The sequence below is a fragment of the Oryctolagus cuniculus genome, chromosome 16, assembly GCF_051225735.1.
Source record: "Oryctolagus cuniculus isolate XC-2025 breed Fujian yellow rabbit chromosome 16, ASM5122573v1, whole genome shotgun sequence".
NCBI lineage: Eukaryota > Metazoa > Chordata > Mammalia > Lagomorpha > Leporidae > Oryctolagus > Oryctolagus cuniculus.
The window spans coordinates 88,081,719-88,097,892 of NC_142882.1; the positions used below are offsets into that span (position 1 = coordinate 88,081,719).

The 16,174-nt window shown below is 58.1% G+C and overlaps 2 protein-coding genes across 2 annotated transcripts in view; one reads left to right on the plus strand and one right to left on the minus strand.

Annotated features, from left to right (window-relative positions):
* SEMA3E (semaphorin 3E) overlaps nt 1-5,369 on the plus strand; it is a 249,216-nt gene extending 243,847 nt beyond the window's left edge. Inside the window, exon 17 of the mRNA XM_051853020.3 lies at nt 1,662-5,369. Coding sequence (XP_051708980.2) covers nt 1,662-2,114 — 453 coding nt within the window. The 3' untranslated portion in view covers nt 2,115-5,369. The remainder of the gene's footprint in view (nt 1-1,661) is intronic.
* A 2,837-nt stretch (nt 5,370-8,206) lies between these two features.
* On the minus strand, nt 8,207-10,175 carry MRPS24 (mitochondrial ribosomal protein S24). The gene is made up of 4 exons (XM_070059877.2): nt 10,131-10,175; nt 9,983-10,051; nt 9,773-9,884; nt 8,207-8,961 (listed from the first exon to the last, which is right to left on the minus strand). Exons 1-4 carry the CDS (start codon nt 10,167-10,169, stop codon nt 8,678-8,680), a joined length of 504 nt encoding a protein of 167 aa, XP_069915978.1. The 5' UTR covers nt 10,170-10,175; the 3' UTR covers nt 8,207-8,677.
* Nucleotides 10,176-16,174: the final 5,999 nt, after the last annotated feature.

Here is a 16,174-nt window from a genome sequence, read left to right on the forward strand (position 1 = left end):
CTGGGCTGCAGGTGGAGAAGACAGCGCCTGGTGAAAGCCTCGGTGGCCCACGCTGGCCACGGAAGGCGCCTGGCCCAGCTAAGCTGGAGCGATCGATTCGTTCAGGGAAGGCTGCAGATACAGATGTCTAGGTCATTTTTTTTCCTTCGAGGTGTGCATAGTCCATGGGCCACACACTGGAGTGGAGTCTGGAAGTTGCTTGTTTATTTCTCAGTCCCTGCTAACAGAAGCCTCCCAGAAATGTAACGGACACTCGCTGAACTCATTGACGGAGCGCTCACTTGTGTAAGGGCAAGACAGAAGCAGCCGAGGACTGCAGAGCGAGGTTCTATGGGGAGCAAGGGCGCTGTGACCCGACGGCTGCCAGGACCCAGGGAGGTGTTGACCTGGCCACTGAAAGCCAGCTGCGAAGAAGTAACGGGGGCCGGCGCTGTGGCACAGCGGGTTAACCCACCGCCTGCAGCACCGGCATCCCGTATGGGCGCCGGTTCCAGTCCCGGCTGCTCCACTTCTGATCCAGCTCTCTGCTGTTGCCTGGGACAGCAGTAGAAGATGGTCCAAGTCCTCGGGCCCCTGCACCCGCGTAGGGGACCTGGAAGAAGCTCCTGGCTTCGGAATGGCCCAGTCTTGGGGGTTGCAGCCATTTGGGGAGTGAACCAGCAGATGGAAGACCTCTCTCTGTCTCTCTCTACCTGTAACTCTGCCTCTGAAATAGATAAAAAAAAAAAAAACTTTACAAAAAAATAATCAATGTTACAAACCTTCATTTCACAACTTTGAGTGTTGCACTGAAATGTAATGATTAACTGACCTCAGTAGGGAGACACAACACCCACACTGAACCAGCCCAAGGTCACGGATGTGAAAGGGCCTCCAATGTCAGTAAGCTCTGGACACACACAGACACACAGCACACCCAACAGAGACAACACACTCACACAGTCACTCACATACACCACACACAGACACACCACACACACAGCACACACAATAGACAACACACTCACATACACTCACACAGTCACTCACATACACCACACACAGACACACCACACACATACACAGCACACCCAACAGACAACACACTCACATACACTCACACAGCACACACAGCACACAGACACACCACACACATATACAACAGACAATACACTCTCACACTCATATACACTTACACAGCACACAAAACACACACAACAGTCACTCACATACACCACACACAGACAACGTACAACCATGACACGACACACACAACACACCCTCTCACACTCACATACACTCACAGCACACACCACAGACACACAAACATGACATGACACAACACACAGCACAGACACACCACACACATACACAACACACAACAGAGACGCACAGCACACAAAACACACAACACACATGACACGACACATACAACTCACACGGCACACAGACACACCACACATAGACACAACACACGCAACACAGAGACAACACACAAACATGACACAACACATGCAACACACTCACACATACAGAAGACATACCACACAATGCACACACACAACTGGTGGGGTCTCTCAGCGCCTGTGTGTGAGTGAGGGTAGGGAAGGCGAGGACTCTGAGCAGGCAGGGGGCGGGGCGGCGGGCTGCCCCCAGCACCCCTCACTCCTCTGTCCCCGCAGGTGCAGGCGGACGACCGCGTGCTCAAGGTGGACCTGGGCTTGCTCTTCCTGCGGCTGCACAGATCCGACGCGGGCACCTACTTCTGCCAGACGGTGGAGCACGGCTTCGTGCACGCGATCCGGAGCATCAGCCTGGAGGTGGTGGCCGAGGAGCGGGTGCAGCGCATGGTCGGCAAGGACCCCGGGGAGCGCGGGCCTGCCAGGGCGCCCTGCCCCGCGCACGCCGGCGGCCCGCCGGGAGCCAGGCCCTGGTACAAGGAGTTCCTGCAGCTGATCGGCTACAGCAACTTCCAGCGAGTGGAGGAGTACTGTGAAAAGGTGTGGTGCGCGGACAAGAGGAGGAAGCGGCTGAAGCTGGCCCCCTCCAAGTGGAAGTTCGCCAGCCCCCAGGAGAAGAGGCCACACTCCAAGTCCGAGCACTACCGCCTGCCCCGGCACACGCCCGGCTCCTAAGCCCACCGGCCCGGCCCTGGCCTGGGCACACTCTGCGAGGAAAGAGAGAAACCAGCCCACTTCTTTGCATTTCTCCAAAGGGATTTCGTAGTACAGGAATGACTGTGAAGGTATGAAGATAAATTATTCAACACACTCGCGCGAAGGGACAAATCCCACATAAGATTAACCAGCTCTCTTGAACGTGTGCATTGCTTCATGGTTTCTATATTATATTTATCACAAAGTGACCATAGCTGTAGTTTTAAGTACTTGGCTGCTTTTCCGTGGCGATGATTATTTTATCCTTGGAAGATTTAAGATTATTAGAATATTGAAGAGAGACTAGAGAATTTCGTAATCATAGAAAATATAAAAATAAATATATTTTAATCTTTCTGAATGTCTCCTTTCCGCTCTGATGGAAGATGACGGACTCTCAGATTAGCCGACATGCCCGTGTGGACTCGCTGTGCCTTTCAGGAACGGCCGTCAGTCGCCCGGGCCGTGAGGTTTAAGTGGCAGGTGCACTGTGACCGCTGTAAACCATGAAACAGACACAGTCAGAGGCCTGTGCCCCTCGTGAGACATCCAGTGACCCACGTTTGCAGAATTCTCGTCCTGTCCCACCTCCCTCCCCGGGGCAAAGCACCAAGCTCAGAGAATCGGTTAGAGTTCTGAGCTTGTTGCTGCCCTCTTGTGGTAGAAAAAAATCTCATTCGTTTTCCTCTGCAGATATCCACCTGCCGAGGAGATGGGGTGGATACAGTTAGCCGACTTTCAGGAGCCAGTAACGGATGGGAGATAGCAGTGGTTAGTCCATGTTTCAGCGTGGAGGCAGCACGTTACAAATAACTTATTACCTTGCACGTCAAAAATGAAGCCATGGCAGCCCTGAAGTGCATGAAAACTGAGGTTTTCAAGCTTCCTTAGAATCGCCCCGAAACGCAAAAGATATCCAGAAAAGTAGTTTTTATTTGTGGAGAGAAAAGCATTTTGCTCTCGTATCAACTCCTCCTCTCCATCTTCTAGTAGAGAACAGGAACGGTGTTTAGTGCGCCCACAGCACTCTGCCTTTCTCATGAATGTCACCAAAATTTTGCATTTTTGAAAATGTCTATTAAAGTCTCTCCATCTCCTATTTAAACAGTTACAAGCTACCTTTCTCAAATATGAAATTTTTATGATATGTTTTCATGTAAATAAAAAGTGGAAGCAATTTGATTGCACATGAAAACAATTAGAAATATTTATTTAGCTTTTAATTTAAATAATATATCAATTTTCAAAGTTTTCTCTGTAAAGCTATATAATTAAGAAGTTAAAGTGTTGATAATTTAGAATGGCTTTCAAGTTCATTCTAAAAGGATTAAGTACATAAATTTTTAAGAAAGTTTTAAAAATTCAGATCAAAAGCCAATAAATATGAATACACTGAAAACAGACTTCCTGTGAAAAACCCACTTGCTATTTGCCTAAGAGGCCAGCAGAGGGCAGTGCTGCCCACCAATAGCAACTAAAAAACACGGGTCTTGAGTTATTTGGAAAAAAACTATTTCCGTAAAAACCTGTCCAATTTGGAGAAACAGAACCATAAGCCCAGATCACAGCATCTTTAGCAAGTTCATGTGTGAAATACTCATAGCGAGCAGATAAACCAATAAAGCACAATTTATCACAAACGGGCCGCCTCCGGCACGTGAACGGAAAAGCAGGCTTTCTGCATGCAGTTTCCCTTTAAGGCAGATCTGGAAGAAGTCACTTTAACCGCGGTGACTGAGCCAGGACCACGGCGTCACTTGTGGCTTTAGTATTTGCTAAAGAGACCGGGGGGCTGGAAAGAACCTTTTCTGTGACGTCTTAAAACTTCAGGGCACCTGCAGGCTGGCCGCCTAAAATCAAATGAGTATTAACGAGAAGAAGAGACGTTTTCCATAGAACGCTCAGGGGGATCCTGGGGAAATAAACCCAGCCCGGAGAAGGCTGATGGCAGCGCTGAACCGGGAAGGGGCGGGGAGCGGAGAGCGCGGTTTCCCGGGTTCTTGTTTTCTCTCTGGTCCTCCCAGTCTGCAGCCCACACAGTCCCCATGGAAGCACAAGCCGGCAGTCCTGCAGCGGGGCCGCACACGCCCACCCGCCTGCGCTTCTGTCTCGGATTCCAGCTGAGGATCTGCTGGGGGAGGTGGGGTCCGGGAGACTGCAGAGGCAAGCGCTGGAGGGGGGTCCCCTTCCCGGCCTGAGGCACAGAGCTGGGCGCACGCAGACTGGGAGAGTTCACCCTGAGACACACACACATGCGCACATACGTGTATGCACACATGTGGATGCATGTACACCTGCGCATGCACAAACATGTACACATCCGTGCACACACAAGCACGCACACATGCTCGCACACACACGCACACGCATGCACACACTCCCCAGATCACGGCTGACAGAATCCCTGCACACCGGGCCAGCCTCCCGCATCTGGGGGCTGAGGGCAGGGAACAGGAAGCCCCCTCCGCCTCCGCCCCGGCCCCCCGCCCTCCGCCCGGGCAGGTGCACTGCGCAGGTGGCCTCATCCCTGTCGCACATCCTGCATTGCTGACTCGGGTCCTCGTGCCTCCTGACTGTTGGCAGGCGAAGCTGTCAGCTTGGAGAAAGAGGGACGCGAGCGGAAGTTCTGGGAAGGGAGCGGACAGTGCCTGTGAGCAGGGCGGCTCCGTGTACATAGCTTCCCTCTCCACAGCGAGCTGCACGGAGGAGGGCTCTCCCACGAGTCTCACACTTGCTGCAGTGTCGGGTTTTGTAAGTCTTGTGATTATGAGCGTGTGTAAAATCTGTAAAAAAAAAAAAAAAAAAAAAAAAAAAAAAAAAAAAAAGCACCATTTCAGAGTTGGGGTTAAGCCTGACAAATGTAGCAGCTGCTGGACATGGAAGTGGCCGGCTTGGGGTCCCAGTCTCTCGGGAGCAAGGCTAGGCACCTGCGCGTTTGGACCCGTGAGAACAGCAGCTCCTCCGGGACACCTGCTGGTTGCCTTGGTTACCTTTTCTTGGGGGTGGGGGGCTCTGCTTGGCCTGTCATTATCAACTGAATGTGCTGTTGATGCGGCTGGGCTGAGGGTGACGGGCCTTGTCCACTTCCCCTGGCCCGTCCACCACCACCTCAGCTGCCCGCTCTCGCCAACGTGACCCCAACTCACGGGACTCGGCACCCCCGGCAGCAAAGCGGCCAGGTGGTCAGGGGCTGCCACACACTGTACTGTTTCGTACGATCTCTGTTTGGTTCAGCTTAGATGCAAAAGAAATAAATGTGTGTCAAACCCTTAAGTGCTGTCTACGGAGTGTCCTCTGTCTATGCCGCTGAACTGGCCGCGTGTCACACCTGAATGTGAACACGGGAGTGGGAAGAGTGTCTGTTTTCCTTCCTGCAGTCATGCCAACTCTCCCTAGCGGGCACGGCTCTGTGCCCATGACCTTGCAGAAACGGGCTGGTCAAGGCCACTCTGCACATCAAAGCGCCATCATCCAGAGAAGAGATGGACGTGGTCCAGTGGGCTCCCCAGGTGGCCACAGCAGCCAGGGCTGGGCCAGGCTGGGCTAGGCAGGAGCCAGGAAGTCCACGCTTGTCTCGCGTGGGTGGCGGGGGCCCCAGTACTCGGCCACCTTCCACTGTCCGCCTCCCCAGCGCCAGAGCAGGACGTGGGCTGCAGGCCGAGCAGCCGGTCTTGCCGAAGTCTGCAGGGTTCCGGAGACTTGCCGGGGCCGGACTTGCCCTGCTTCCTGTAGAAGTCCTCACGCAGCAGACGGCGGGCAGCGTGCAGGGGCTTCAGTTCCTGTGCCCGGGGAGGAAGCTGCACTCCAGTGCACGCCACAGAAGCGGGGCGCGGCGGGCCCGGGCAGGTGTGCGCCAGCAGCTGGGCGCTGATCCCAGAGGCCGGAAAACCCTCTGCGGGGACGGCGGGCGCAGCTGTCACAGACCTGAGCATCTTATTTTCTCCTCCTTTGAAAGAAAATGTATTATTTGAAAGAGTAACAGATCGTCCATCCGCTGGTTCACTCCTCAAATGGCCACAACGGCCAGGGCGGAGCCAGGCCAAAGGCAGGAGCCAGGAGCTTGTTCTGGGTCTCCCCTCCCCCACTGCTCCCCCAGAGCACTGGTGGGGGCTGGGCCCTGGGTCTCCCCTCCCCCACTGCTCCCCCAGAGCTCCGACGGGGGGGGGGGGGGGCTGGGCCCTGGGTCTCCCCCCCACACACTGCTTCCCCAGAGCACTGGTGGGGGCTGGGCCCTGGGTCTCCCCTCCCCCACTGCTCCCCCAGCGCGCTGGCGGGGGCTGGGCTGGCAGGGGGCAGCTCGGCTCCTGCAGGATGCTGTCACAGGCCGTGGCTTAACCCACTCTGCCACTGCACCGGCCCCAGCCTCACTGTTGTAGAGAAGATTTCTGTATTTGAAAGCAGAGCAAGACAGAGCGATCCACACCGTTCCCACTGTGCCTCTGCAACCAAACGGGAGGCCTGACCGTGCTGGAAGGGTGCGGGGGGGGGGGGGATGACAGGCCTCTGTGTGTGGCGTGGGAGTGGGGGGTTGAGTGGAGGTGTGTGTGTGGAATGGGTGACCGGGGCTGTGACGGCCTGAGTCTGTGTATGTGTGTGAGTGTTTGTGTGTGTGTGTGGAGTGGGTGTGGTTGTGTGGAGTGGGTGTGGTGTGTGTGTGTGGAGTGGGTGTGGTGTGTGTGTGGTGTGTGTGTGTGGAGTGTGTGTGTGTGGAGTGGGTGGCCAGGGAGATGACAGGCCTGTGTATGTGTGTGTCAGTGTGTGTAGTGGTTGACCAGGGGGGTGGCAGCCTGTGTGCATGTGTGTGGAGTGAGTGGGTAACCATGTATGTGCACTGAGTGTGTGTATGTGGAGTGTGTGTGGACTGGGTGTGTGTGTGTGCACATGCAGTAGGTGACCAGGGGCTATGACAGGCCTGTGTGTGTATGTGTGTAGTGGCTGACCAGGGGGGTGACAGCCTGTGTGCGTGTGTGTGGAGTGAGTGTGTGGTGCGTGCATGTATGTGGAGTGAGTGGGTAACCATGTATGTGCACTGAGTGTGTGTATGTGGAGTGCTGGTTGTATGTGGAGTGTGTGGACTGGGTGTGGGTGTGGGTGTGTGTACCCACGCAGTAGGTGACCAGGGGCTATGGCAGGCCTGTGTGTGTGTGGAGTGTGTGTGGACTAGGTAGGTGTGTGTATAGTATGTGTGGAGTGGGTGTAGGTATATGGGTGTGTGTGGAGTTGGTGTGTATGTATGGAGGTGTGTGTGTGTGTGGAGTGGAAGACCAGGGGGATGACAGGCCTCTGTGTGTGTGGAGTGGGTGTAGGGGGGTTGAGTGGAGGTGTGTGTTTGTAGTGGGTTACCAGGGGGATGATAGGCCTGAGTCTGTGTGTGTTTATGGGTGTGTGTAGAATGGGTGCAGCTGTATGAGTGTGTGTGGTGTGGGTACATGTGTGTGTGTGTGTGTGTGTGTGTGTGTGTGTGTGGAGTGGGTGACCAGGCTATGACAGCCTGAGTCTGTGTGTCTGGTATGTGTGTGTGTGTGGAGTGGGTGACCGGGCTATGGCGGCCTGAGTCTCCTCGTGTCCTCACAGGGGCCCTGCCTTGGCAGACCCCTCTCTGACCCCGAGCCTGCCTCTCGGCGACCTCAGATCAGCGCACTCAGCCGGATCCTGCCAGGGGCCCGTCTGCCATCTTCTCAGGCTCCCAGGTCCCCGGTGTGCACCTCCAGCTCCTGGTCGGTCCTGGGGGTCCCTTACGTGCAGGCTTCGGAGGGGACTCTTGGGGGCCAGCCTTTTATCCAGAACAATGAGACAGCAACAGGGGGCTGGCAGACCTCACCCTGGGCTCCTCTCCACCAGCACAAAGGACAAGACCAGGACCCCCGTCCCGCCCCAGAAATGCAGCCCTCAGAGCCTGGGGAGACCCAGGGCCCCCGCCAGCTCTTCCCAGAGGGCAGTGAGGAGGCCTGTGCTGGTGTTAGTCACTCCAGCATTTCCCCTCGATGCCATCGTAACTTAGAGGGGCTCCCTTAATTCCGTTTTTGGATTCCTCATTGCGTACGTGCAGAAACAGAATTGACTTTAGTCTATTTTTCAATCTTATATTGACTTATTTATTTATTTATTTAAAAGGCACAGACAGACAAAGAGGTCACTCCCCAAATGGCCACAACAGCCAGGGCTGACCCAAGCCGAGGCCAGCAGCCTGAAACTCGATCCAGGTCTCCCGCGAGCGGCAGGAACTCAAGTGCCTGAGCCGTCACCTGGCCCGGGCTGTGCGTGAGCAGGACGCCAGGATGCGCGGCAGGGCCAGCACCGGACCAGGCTCCGGCACGGGCGAGATGTCACAAACAGCAGCTTAGCGCTGTGCACACAGCACCCCACTCGCCGGCCTCCGTCCACAGCCGTCAGGACGGCTCGGTGCCCGGTGGGGGTGGGGGCACGGTGCCCCCCATTCTGCCACACCCCCACCCCGTCCCTGTCCGTGGCAGGCTCAGCGTGTGCAGGCCATGGCCTAGATGCACTTAGACCGCGTCAGGTTCAGCCTGTGTGGCCGTGGCCTAGATGTACTTATACACAACCTTCGAGGGCACAGTCTGCAGGTGCAGCCGCACGGGACACTTGCAGAAGTGGGACAGCAGCGTCTCGCTGTAGCCCACAAGGAAGTAGAACTTGTGCGCGGGCAGCTGCCGCAGGACCAGGGCGCAGATCTCCACCTGGTTGGCCCGGCGCTTCAGGACTAGCTGGTCGGCCAGGCAGCCGGGGAAGGTGCCCTGCATGAACTTGCGAAGGAAGAAGTCCTCCACGGTGCGCTCGGCCGCGTGCTCCTCCCCGTGCAGGCTCCCTGAGAAGGCACCGCGCAGTCAGCCCGGCCCGGCCCGGCCCGGGAACCCGAGTCCCACCCGCCCCTGCCTCCTCCTGCTGGAATAAGCTCTACTCCACGGCCCCACGAACCCCCTGGCCAGCCCTGGGAAGCACTCCGGTAGTACAAAGCAAGACTGAAGCCTGGGCCAGGGCACGAGGCGCAGGTGCCGGCTCCACATCCGGGTCCCCTCCGTGTCCGTGGCTGCCGCACGGAGGCACTGGTCATCCGCCGGCCAAAGAGACGACACCAGCTACTGCCCGTCGCTGCACGCCGCTGGCTGCCGTCAGCCACAGCCGCGGGCGCTCAGGGAGGGCCTGGACCCCGCACGGCGCGCACAGCCTCTGTTCCGAGTCCCACACTGCACCAGGCCCCAGAACCACGGAGAGCGAGGGTCAGGAACAGGGCCTGACTGCCCACTGACCCTCCGCTCCTGGGGGCAGCTCCGGCAGGGCCGGCTTCCAGCGGCCATCTGGTCCCTACCGGACACGGCTGACCCCTTCACGGAGCTCGGTCCGCGGCCCCAGCAAAGCCGGCCTCACGCGCGCTGTCTCCAAGCCCCGGGCCGGCCTTAACGTTCTGGAACAGCAGGCGCTACGGGGCCACTTGAAACAGTGACGTCACACCGAGCGGGAAAACCCAGTTCCCCCCGGGCTGGGAACAGGCGCCCGTGACCTTGAGCGGTGCTCGGACGCGGAATCAGAGTGGGCAGGGCCCCGGGGCCCCCACGCCCGTGGCTGCCCGAGCTGCTCCCCGCCCAGGGGACCCCGGACACGCGCGAGGTCGCGCTCACCTGTGTGCAGCGACAGCCAGCCCTTGCGGTGCGCGATGTGGTGCGGCGCGTGCGCCTCCTCGTAGCTCACCGGCTTGTCCCCCTTGCTCACGCGGACTCGGGCCGCCCGGTTCTGCGAGCGGGTTCAGGTTCAGGTGGCCGCGCCCCCAGACCCCCGGCCCCGCCCTGCACCCCACGCCTGCCTCCCGACCCCGACCCGGCCGCGCTCACCTTGGCGCAGGCCGCCGAGGTGTGCAGAGCGCGCCAAACGTAAGGCAGCTCCCGGCTCCAGGACAGCACCTGTGCAGAGAGAGCAGGACTCGGACACCGGGACCCCGACCCCTCGTCCAGGCCTGCAGGCGCCGCGTCGCCCACTCACCTGCGGCCCCAGCCCCAGTCCACACGCCACCACCGCCATCTTGGGACGAGCGGGACGAGCGGAGGGGGCGGGACCTAGACGGGCCGGGGCCAATAAGGTGCAGGGCGACGGTCGAGGGGGCGGGGACCCGGCGGGGCGGGACTCATGGGCGTCGGGCGTACGTCAGAGCGGGGCGGGGGCTACAGGGGGCGTGGCCGGTCCGGGGCGGGGCTGCAGGGGCGTGGCAGGAGCGGGGAGGCTTCGGAGGAGTGGGCGGGGCGGGGTGCAGGGGCGTGGCTGAGTGGGTGGGGCGGGCCGCGCTCACCTGATGCCTCCACCTGCGCCGCGGGTCTCTATTTCATATCCTGGAATTTGATAATGCAAATTGCCGGGCTGCGTGAGGTTTCCCGGGTTGACCTGGTATGAAGCACGCTACTGGCCCCTGGGGAGATTATCTCCGTGCCCGGGGATATGGAAAGTGGGCGGTGCCCCACGATGGTGCCGGGGCGAGGCAGAGAGAGAGAAAAACAGGAGTCTCGGGTCGCCTCATTTCCTGGAGCGAGATTCCTCTGACTGGAAGCTGAGCCCTCCAAGAACCTTGATGAAGGACAGGGCCTATTCCGGTGGGAGATTTGATGCAGAGATAAGGTGAGCAGGAGCGACGTCTCCGGTCCCCAGTTCTCTGCGAGCTGAACTCCCAGCTTCTCAGGAAAAATTCTTCTGAACTGGGAGTGTGGGAGCCGGCGTCTGATCTGCCTGGGTCTGAATTCCAGATCCACTTCCCGTGTCACGTGGGCACCGACACCCGGGTCTGAATTCCAGATCCACTTCCCGCGTCACGTGGGCACCGACACCCGGGTCTCAATTCCAGGTCCACTTCCCGCCCGGGTCTGAATTCCAGTCCCACTTCCCGTGTCACGTGGGCACTGACACCCGGGTCTGAATTCCAGGCCCACTTCCCGTGTCACGTGGGCGTGATGATGGAGGTTGTAGGCCGACTGACGGAGTGAGCACTTGTGTTCAGGATCCCTACACCTCCTCTCAGAGATGGACCTTGACCAGGGCAAAGATCCTTGTGACTCACACAGGGGCCACAGGCAAAGGTGACGTGGCAGGGACACCTGTTGAACCTGAGGCAACAGGAGACCGCGCTGGCCACGGAGGCGGGGCCTGGAAGCTCACCTCCTCGGTCTGGTCGCCGCTCTCGTGGAGCCTGACCGTCCTCCTGGAAACCCCCTGCTGAGCTGGATCTTTGCAAGGCCTCAGTGACCTGTCCAGTGGGCCAAATACTCCTGTAGGCTCGGAGCTTTGGGCCCTGGCAAGCAGCTTCATAGTCCACGGATGGCCATGCAGCCATGTACAGCCACACACATGCATGTACGGCCACACGCACCCATGTATGGCCACCAATAGCCGTGTCTGCGTATCCACGTGCCCACACCCGTTCCCAAGCAGTCACAGCCACCAGCAGCCGCATCTCCCCCTGCGCCCCAGTTGCTTATATGGGTTCACAGGTCCAGAGTGGAGCTGTTACAGGACAGGGCTCTGGGCAAGCCAGCTCAGTGGGTGGGCCTGTCGGCTACCATGACACTGGTTACCGTGGACACCAGGCACCGGCGGGACACTTGACCACTCACCTGCCTGGTTCATCCCCTCGACAGCCCACACATTGTTCACACTGATGGGGAAGCAGACTCCTGCACGGCAGACAGGGGCCAGCCCCCCCCCCACTACCTGGAGGGAAGAAGACTCTAGAAAGCCGCTTCCTTGAGGCATGCTGATGTCCCAAGCCGGTCCTTTTCATCAAGGTTTCCTGGGGTAATTGATCCAGGTCATGGGAACCCTGGTCTTGGGGGAGTTTCCCGTGTGTTCTGTGGAGTCTTGATTGGAACCATCAGCCCATGAACCAATCAAGCTGTCCAGGGACCAGCCAATCAGGAGCGCTTCCTGTTTTACAGTCAGCCTTGATGCCCCCTCCTGCAGGGACCCCTCTGGGTGCCGCTGGGAGTCTTTGGCTTTGCTTCCCTTGGGACCCCTCTCGGTGCTGCCGAGTTTTCCCCTCCTTTTCGTTTTGTGCTGCGTGCACCCTCCTTGTCCGTGCTGCTTACTCATCCTGGACACAGATGAGAACCGGCAGAGAAAACAGCGGTGATAACCGCGGATGCCGGCAACCCCCGGGGCCCACCCAGGATGCCGGCAGACGAGTGGAGGGATCTCTTCACTGCCTTTCTCTCTCTTCTCAAGATTCCCGTTCTCCCTCACAGTCAACCAACAAACTGGAAACACGGGGACTCCCAGCCGGTTACGTGCCGTTAGCGCAGGTGCTGGCCATAGACAGAGCGCGCAGGCTTCGGGGCAGACTTGACGAGTTGCCCTCCGCCTTTTGGCACGGAGGATGTTGGCGCTGTTCTGCCTCGGTTTCCTTTCGGGGAAGCGTCTGCCCTCCTGGTTTCCGCTGCTTCCTGCCCTTCCTCACCCATCCTCTCCGTCAGGAAGGGGAAGGCTTCCCCACTTGGCTCCCAGGAGCGAGGCCCTCAGCCATTGACCCTCTCCGACTTGATGAACAACTTTCTCCCTTCTCTGCGCTTTACGTTGTGTTGATTTTTCTTTCTTCAGCTCTGGACAATAGGACTATCTGATTTTCCATTGCTTAGGAGAACTGAGTCTTAAAGAAATTAGTATTATCGATATTTTTGATTGATTACCACAACTCTGATTAGATCTGGCCAGTAGCTTTCGTGGAGATAGTCGGGCTAAGTGGATTATTACATTTCCTTTGACCAGGTGGCTTCCTCTCTAATAGTTCTTCAGGTTTAAGGCTGTGAACTGTCTTTTGACCTTGGGGCTTCTATCTGGATCCCTGGAACTCTCAAATGATAATGCTCTCAATTGGGAAAGACGGTGACTGTTGGAGTTCATTTACATGGTGCAGAAGACGTTGCCGGGTCATAAAGCGATGCCAGACTCGAGTCGTGTCTATGTAAAGGTGTGAGGTTTTGTGCTCTGCAGTTAATGGGATGCAGCTCCAGGGCAGACCCGTCCCTCAAAGCTTTGATTTGGATGGCTGGTCCTGCGTGTTGTGTTGGTTGTGTGATGATGGGGGGTGGGGGCTCTGGACCCGCTCTCCCTCATGCCGTCTTTTGCTCATGCAGCACTGGGTCAGTGCTGTGAGACAGAGCTGGCTGCCCTGTTCCACCACCCCACCGTGTTTGCTCACCCCACTCCCCCATCTTGTACACCCTTGTGGTGGAATGAGAAGGCCATGCCAAGATGGCAGCTGGCAATGGAGCCTGCCTGGCAACAGGCTGTGAATGGATGGCTTTGGAAACTGCCTGGCAACGGGCTGTGATTGGTTAGGACATAGACCGCCCCTTAACCCAATTGGCCACCTTGGCTATATAAGCAGCTGTAGCAACTGAAATAAAAGAGTCTGCAGGCTGCTCGCCTCAGGCCTGCCTTCACCCAACTCCCGACTCCCGGGGTCTGTGTGGTGACTCCATGTCTCTTGCCCTCACCACACTCCTCCTCTCAGAACGAATCCACAGCAACACATCCTGGCACTAAATGTCGAACCCCTGGTGGTGGAGGGTGTCGCCCTCAGTGTAGGGGGCAGGACGATGCCCTGGGCGGGGTGCTCACATCAGAAACTCCCTATCTCCTGGCTCTGGGGGCCCAGGCATCTTCATCACTCGCTCAGCTTCAGGGGAAACCAGGAGGAGACCCAATGAGAGAGAAGGGATAAGAAGGAGGGTACAGCGCTGGCAGCGGCTGTGTGGCCCTACCGACCTGAGGGTGCCCAGGAGTCTCCAAAGTGCCATGGCCGTGGCCAGGCAGGGCACTTCCGGAAGGAATGTCCACATCTCCGTCACCAGAGAAGACCCCATGGCCCTGTCCCTTTGGGGCGAGGGTCATCAGAGGGTTGGCTGCCCCCAGCACCGGGGCCTCTGGGGTCAGGGTCCAGGCCGCCTTTACCCCAACAGGACCGAAGGGGCTGGGGCTCCTCCTGGGGGCCCCCACCACCCAGACCATGAGCGCTGGGTAGCCTGGGCAGCTCTGACTGCCTTTTCTCCTCTTCTTTCAAATGCGAGTCTCCCCTCTCCCATAGTGTGGCTGTGAGAGGCGTCTCAGGAAAGCCTTTAGTGGGCTCTTTCCCCCAGCCCCTGAGCTGGAACTGGGACCCCTATTTCTGTCACACCTGCCTTCCTGGTCATACCAGAGACCCCAACGCCCCTCCTAGGGAGAGATCTCAGCCTGGGTGGCGAGCACCAGCCTCGTGGCTCCAGAGCGATGGTTTTGCCTTCCCTCGGTTGAGACGGGTACTAACGCAGAGGTCTGGGCAGCTCGGGGAAAGATTGGCTGAGCAGTCATGGACTCATCCGAAGGACCCGTGCTTACGGGATCAAAAACAACGTCCCTTCAACCAAAGCCCTGGCGAGGGTCAGAAGTCCTAACACATTTTTAAAGCCATGCTCTATCCCCTGCAACACTCCAGCGTCTAGGACCAGTGGAGAGGGAGAACCTGGACAAAGAGGGAAAAGAAACGGGAGGGAAACCAAGGTAATGAGTGTCACTGAAGCCTGGGGAGCAAAGGCCGTCAAGGCAGTGCCGGCTGTAGCGAAAGCTGCTTTCAAATCCGGCTAAATGAGAACCGCGTGTTTAGCTTCCACACACACACTCTACGTGGATGCGGTTAGAAAACACGGTGCTGTCAAGTTCAAATCACAGGTCAGCCTCAGGGCTTGGGCGGAAGCCTGGGCCTGTGGCCTGAGCGGGCTCCTGAGATGCGAAGGTTCTGACCCCCAAAGTCCCTCGGTATGGACTTCCTGGGAGCCCACCACGTGACCACGTCCCCTCCTCCAAGGCGGCCGTCACTCAGCGGGTCTCGCGGGTGCTCGGCTCCGCTGTGCCATCATAGAAGGTGGAAAAGACAGAGGCGCAATCTCGGGGAAACTCGTGTTCCGGGGTCCTTGTCCTGCCCCAGGCTGAGTGCGTGTCAGAGAGGGCCCTTCGGCTGTGCCACACCACCCTGAATGTGCCCAGTCTCACCTCATCACAGCCGACGTGACAGGCAGTTCCAGGGCTTCCACAGCAGCCCAGCCCCAGGCTGCCTGGGAAACTCCCCTCACTCCAAATCTAACCTTCAGAATGGTCTGTTCTCAAAGGTCTAAGTGTTGCGAGTAGATTTTCTCATTTACTTCTTAGGAAGGGCAGACAGAAAGGGCTGGCTCCCATTTGCTGGTTCACTCCCCAAAAGCCAACAGCCAGGGCTGGGCCAAGCTGAAGCCGGAACCAGGAACGCCACCTGAGTCCCCGAGTGAGCAGCGGAGCCCTCGCTGCTGCCTCCCCATTCGCACATCAGCAGGAAGCTGGATGGGAAGTGGAGCAGGGACTCAGACCCTCCGATGTGGGATGTGGGCCCCCCAGCATCTTAACCCCTGTCTGATAGACTGTCAGAGTCCTTATCCCTGGGCTCGCGGGGGCAACCCTCCCGACTGCCAAGCACTCGCTATATCCATTCTGCATGCCGCGTTCCTTTGGGAACCTAACGAAAGCTGTGAAAAAATGCACACCCGTGGGTCAGGCTCACCGCTAGGGCCAGCTCCCCACACGCATTTCAGGAACAATGTGACGTCTTTAGGACCCTGGTTGACACACAGTTCTCCCAGGAGACCTGGAACATCCTGGCTAAAATTCCCATAGTGCCAGAGGCCTCCTGGGCAGCCTCCAGGGCTCTAAGCAAGGGTGTGTGTGTGTGTGTGTGTGTGTGTGTGTGATGCTGTTATTTCCAATTGAACCAAGAATTTGCTCAAGAAAGCACTCGCCACAAGGCGAGGCAGTGCCCTGGCGCTGAGGTTGGAGCAGTAGGCTGGGTGCTGTGGCTCCTGCTCGGACAGAGGCCTGGTTTCTGAAGTCCTGGAACACGGACGGGGCATGTCCATGTTCATGTCCATGCCCTCCATGGAACCGGTGTCCCAGCCATGTGTCCCCCAGGCAGTGGCGAGTGGTGGTCCCAGGAGGGACAGGGAGGGCAGCAGAGGTGGCTGGGGCGGGGGGAGAGGGGAAAG

Bases quoted from the DNA above. Each gene is read 5' to 3' on its own strand.
- MRPS24 (XM_070059877.2), bottom strand. From the start codon at position 10,169: ATGGCGGTGGTGGCGTGTGGACTGGGGCTGGGGCCGCAG. The intron at 10,052-10,130 runs GTGAGTGGGCGA...CTCTCTGCACAG, and splicing joins GACTGGGGCTGGGGCCGCAG to GTGCTGTCCTGGAGCCGGGA. The intron at 9,885-9,982 runs GTGAGCGCGGCC...ACCCGCTCGCAG, and splicing joins CCTCGGCGGCCTGCGCCAAG to AACCGGGCGGCCCGAGTCCG.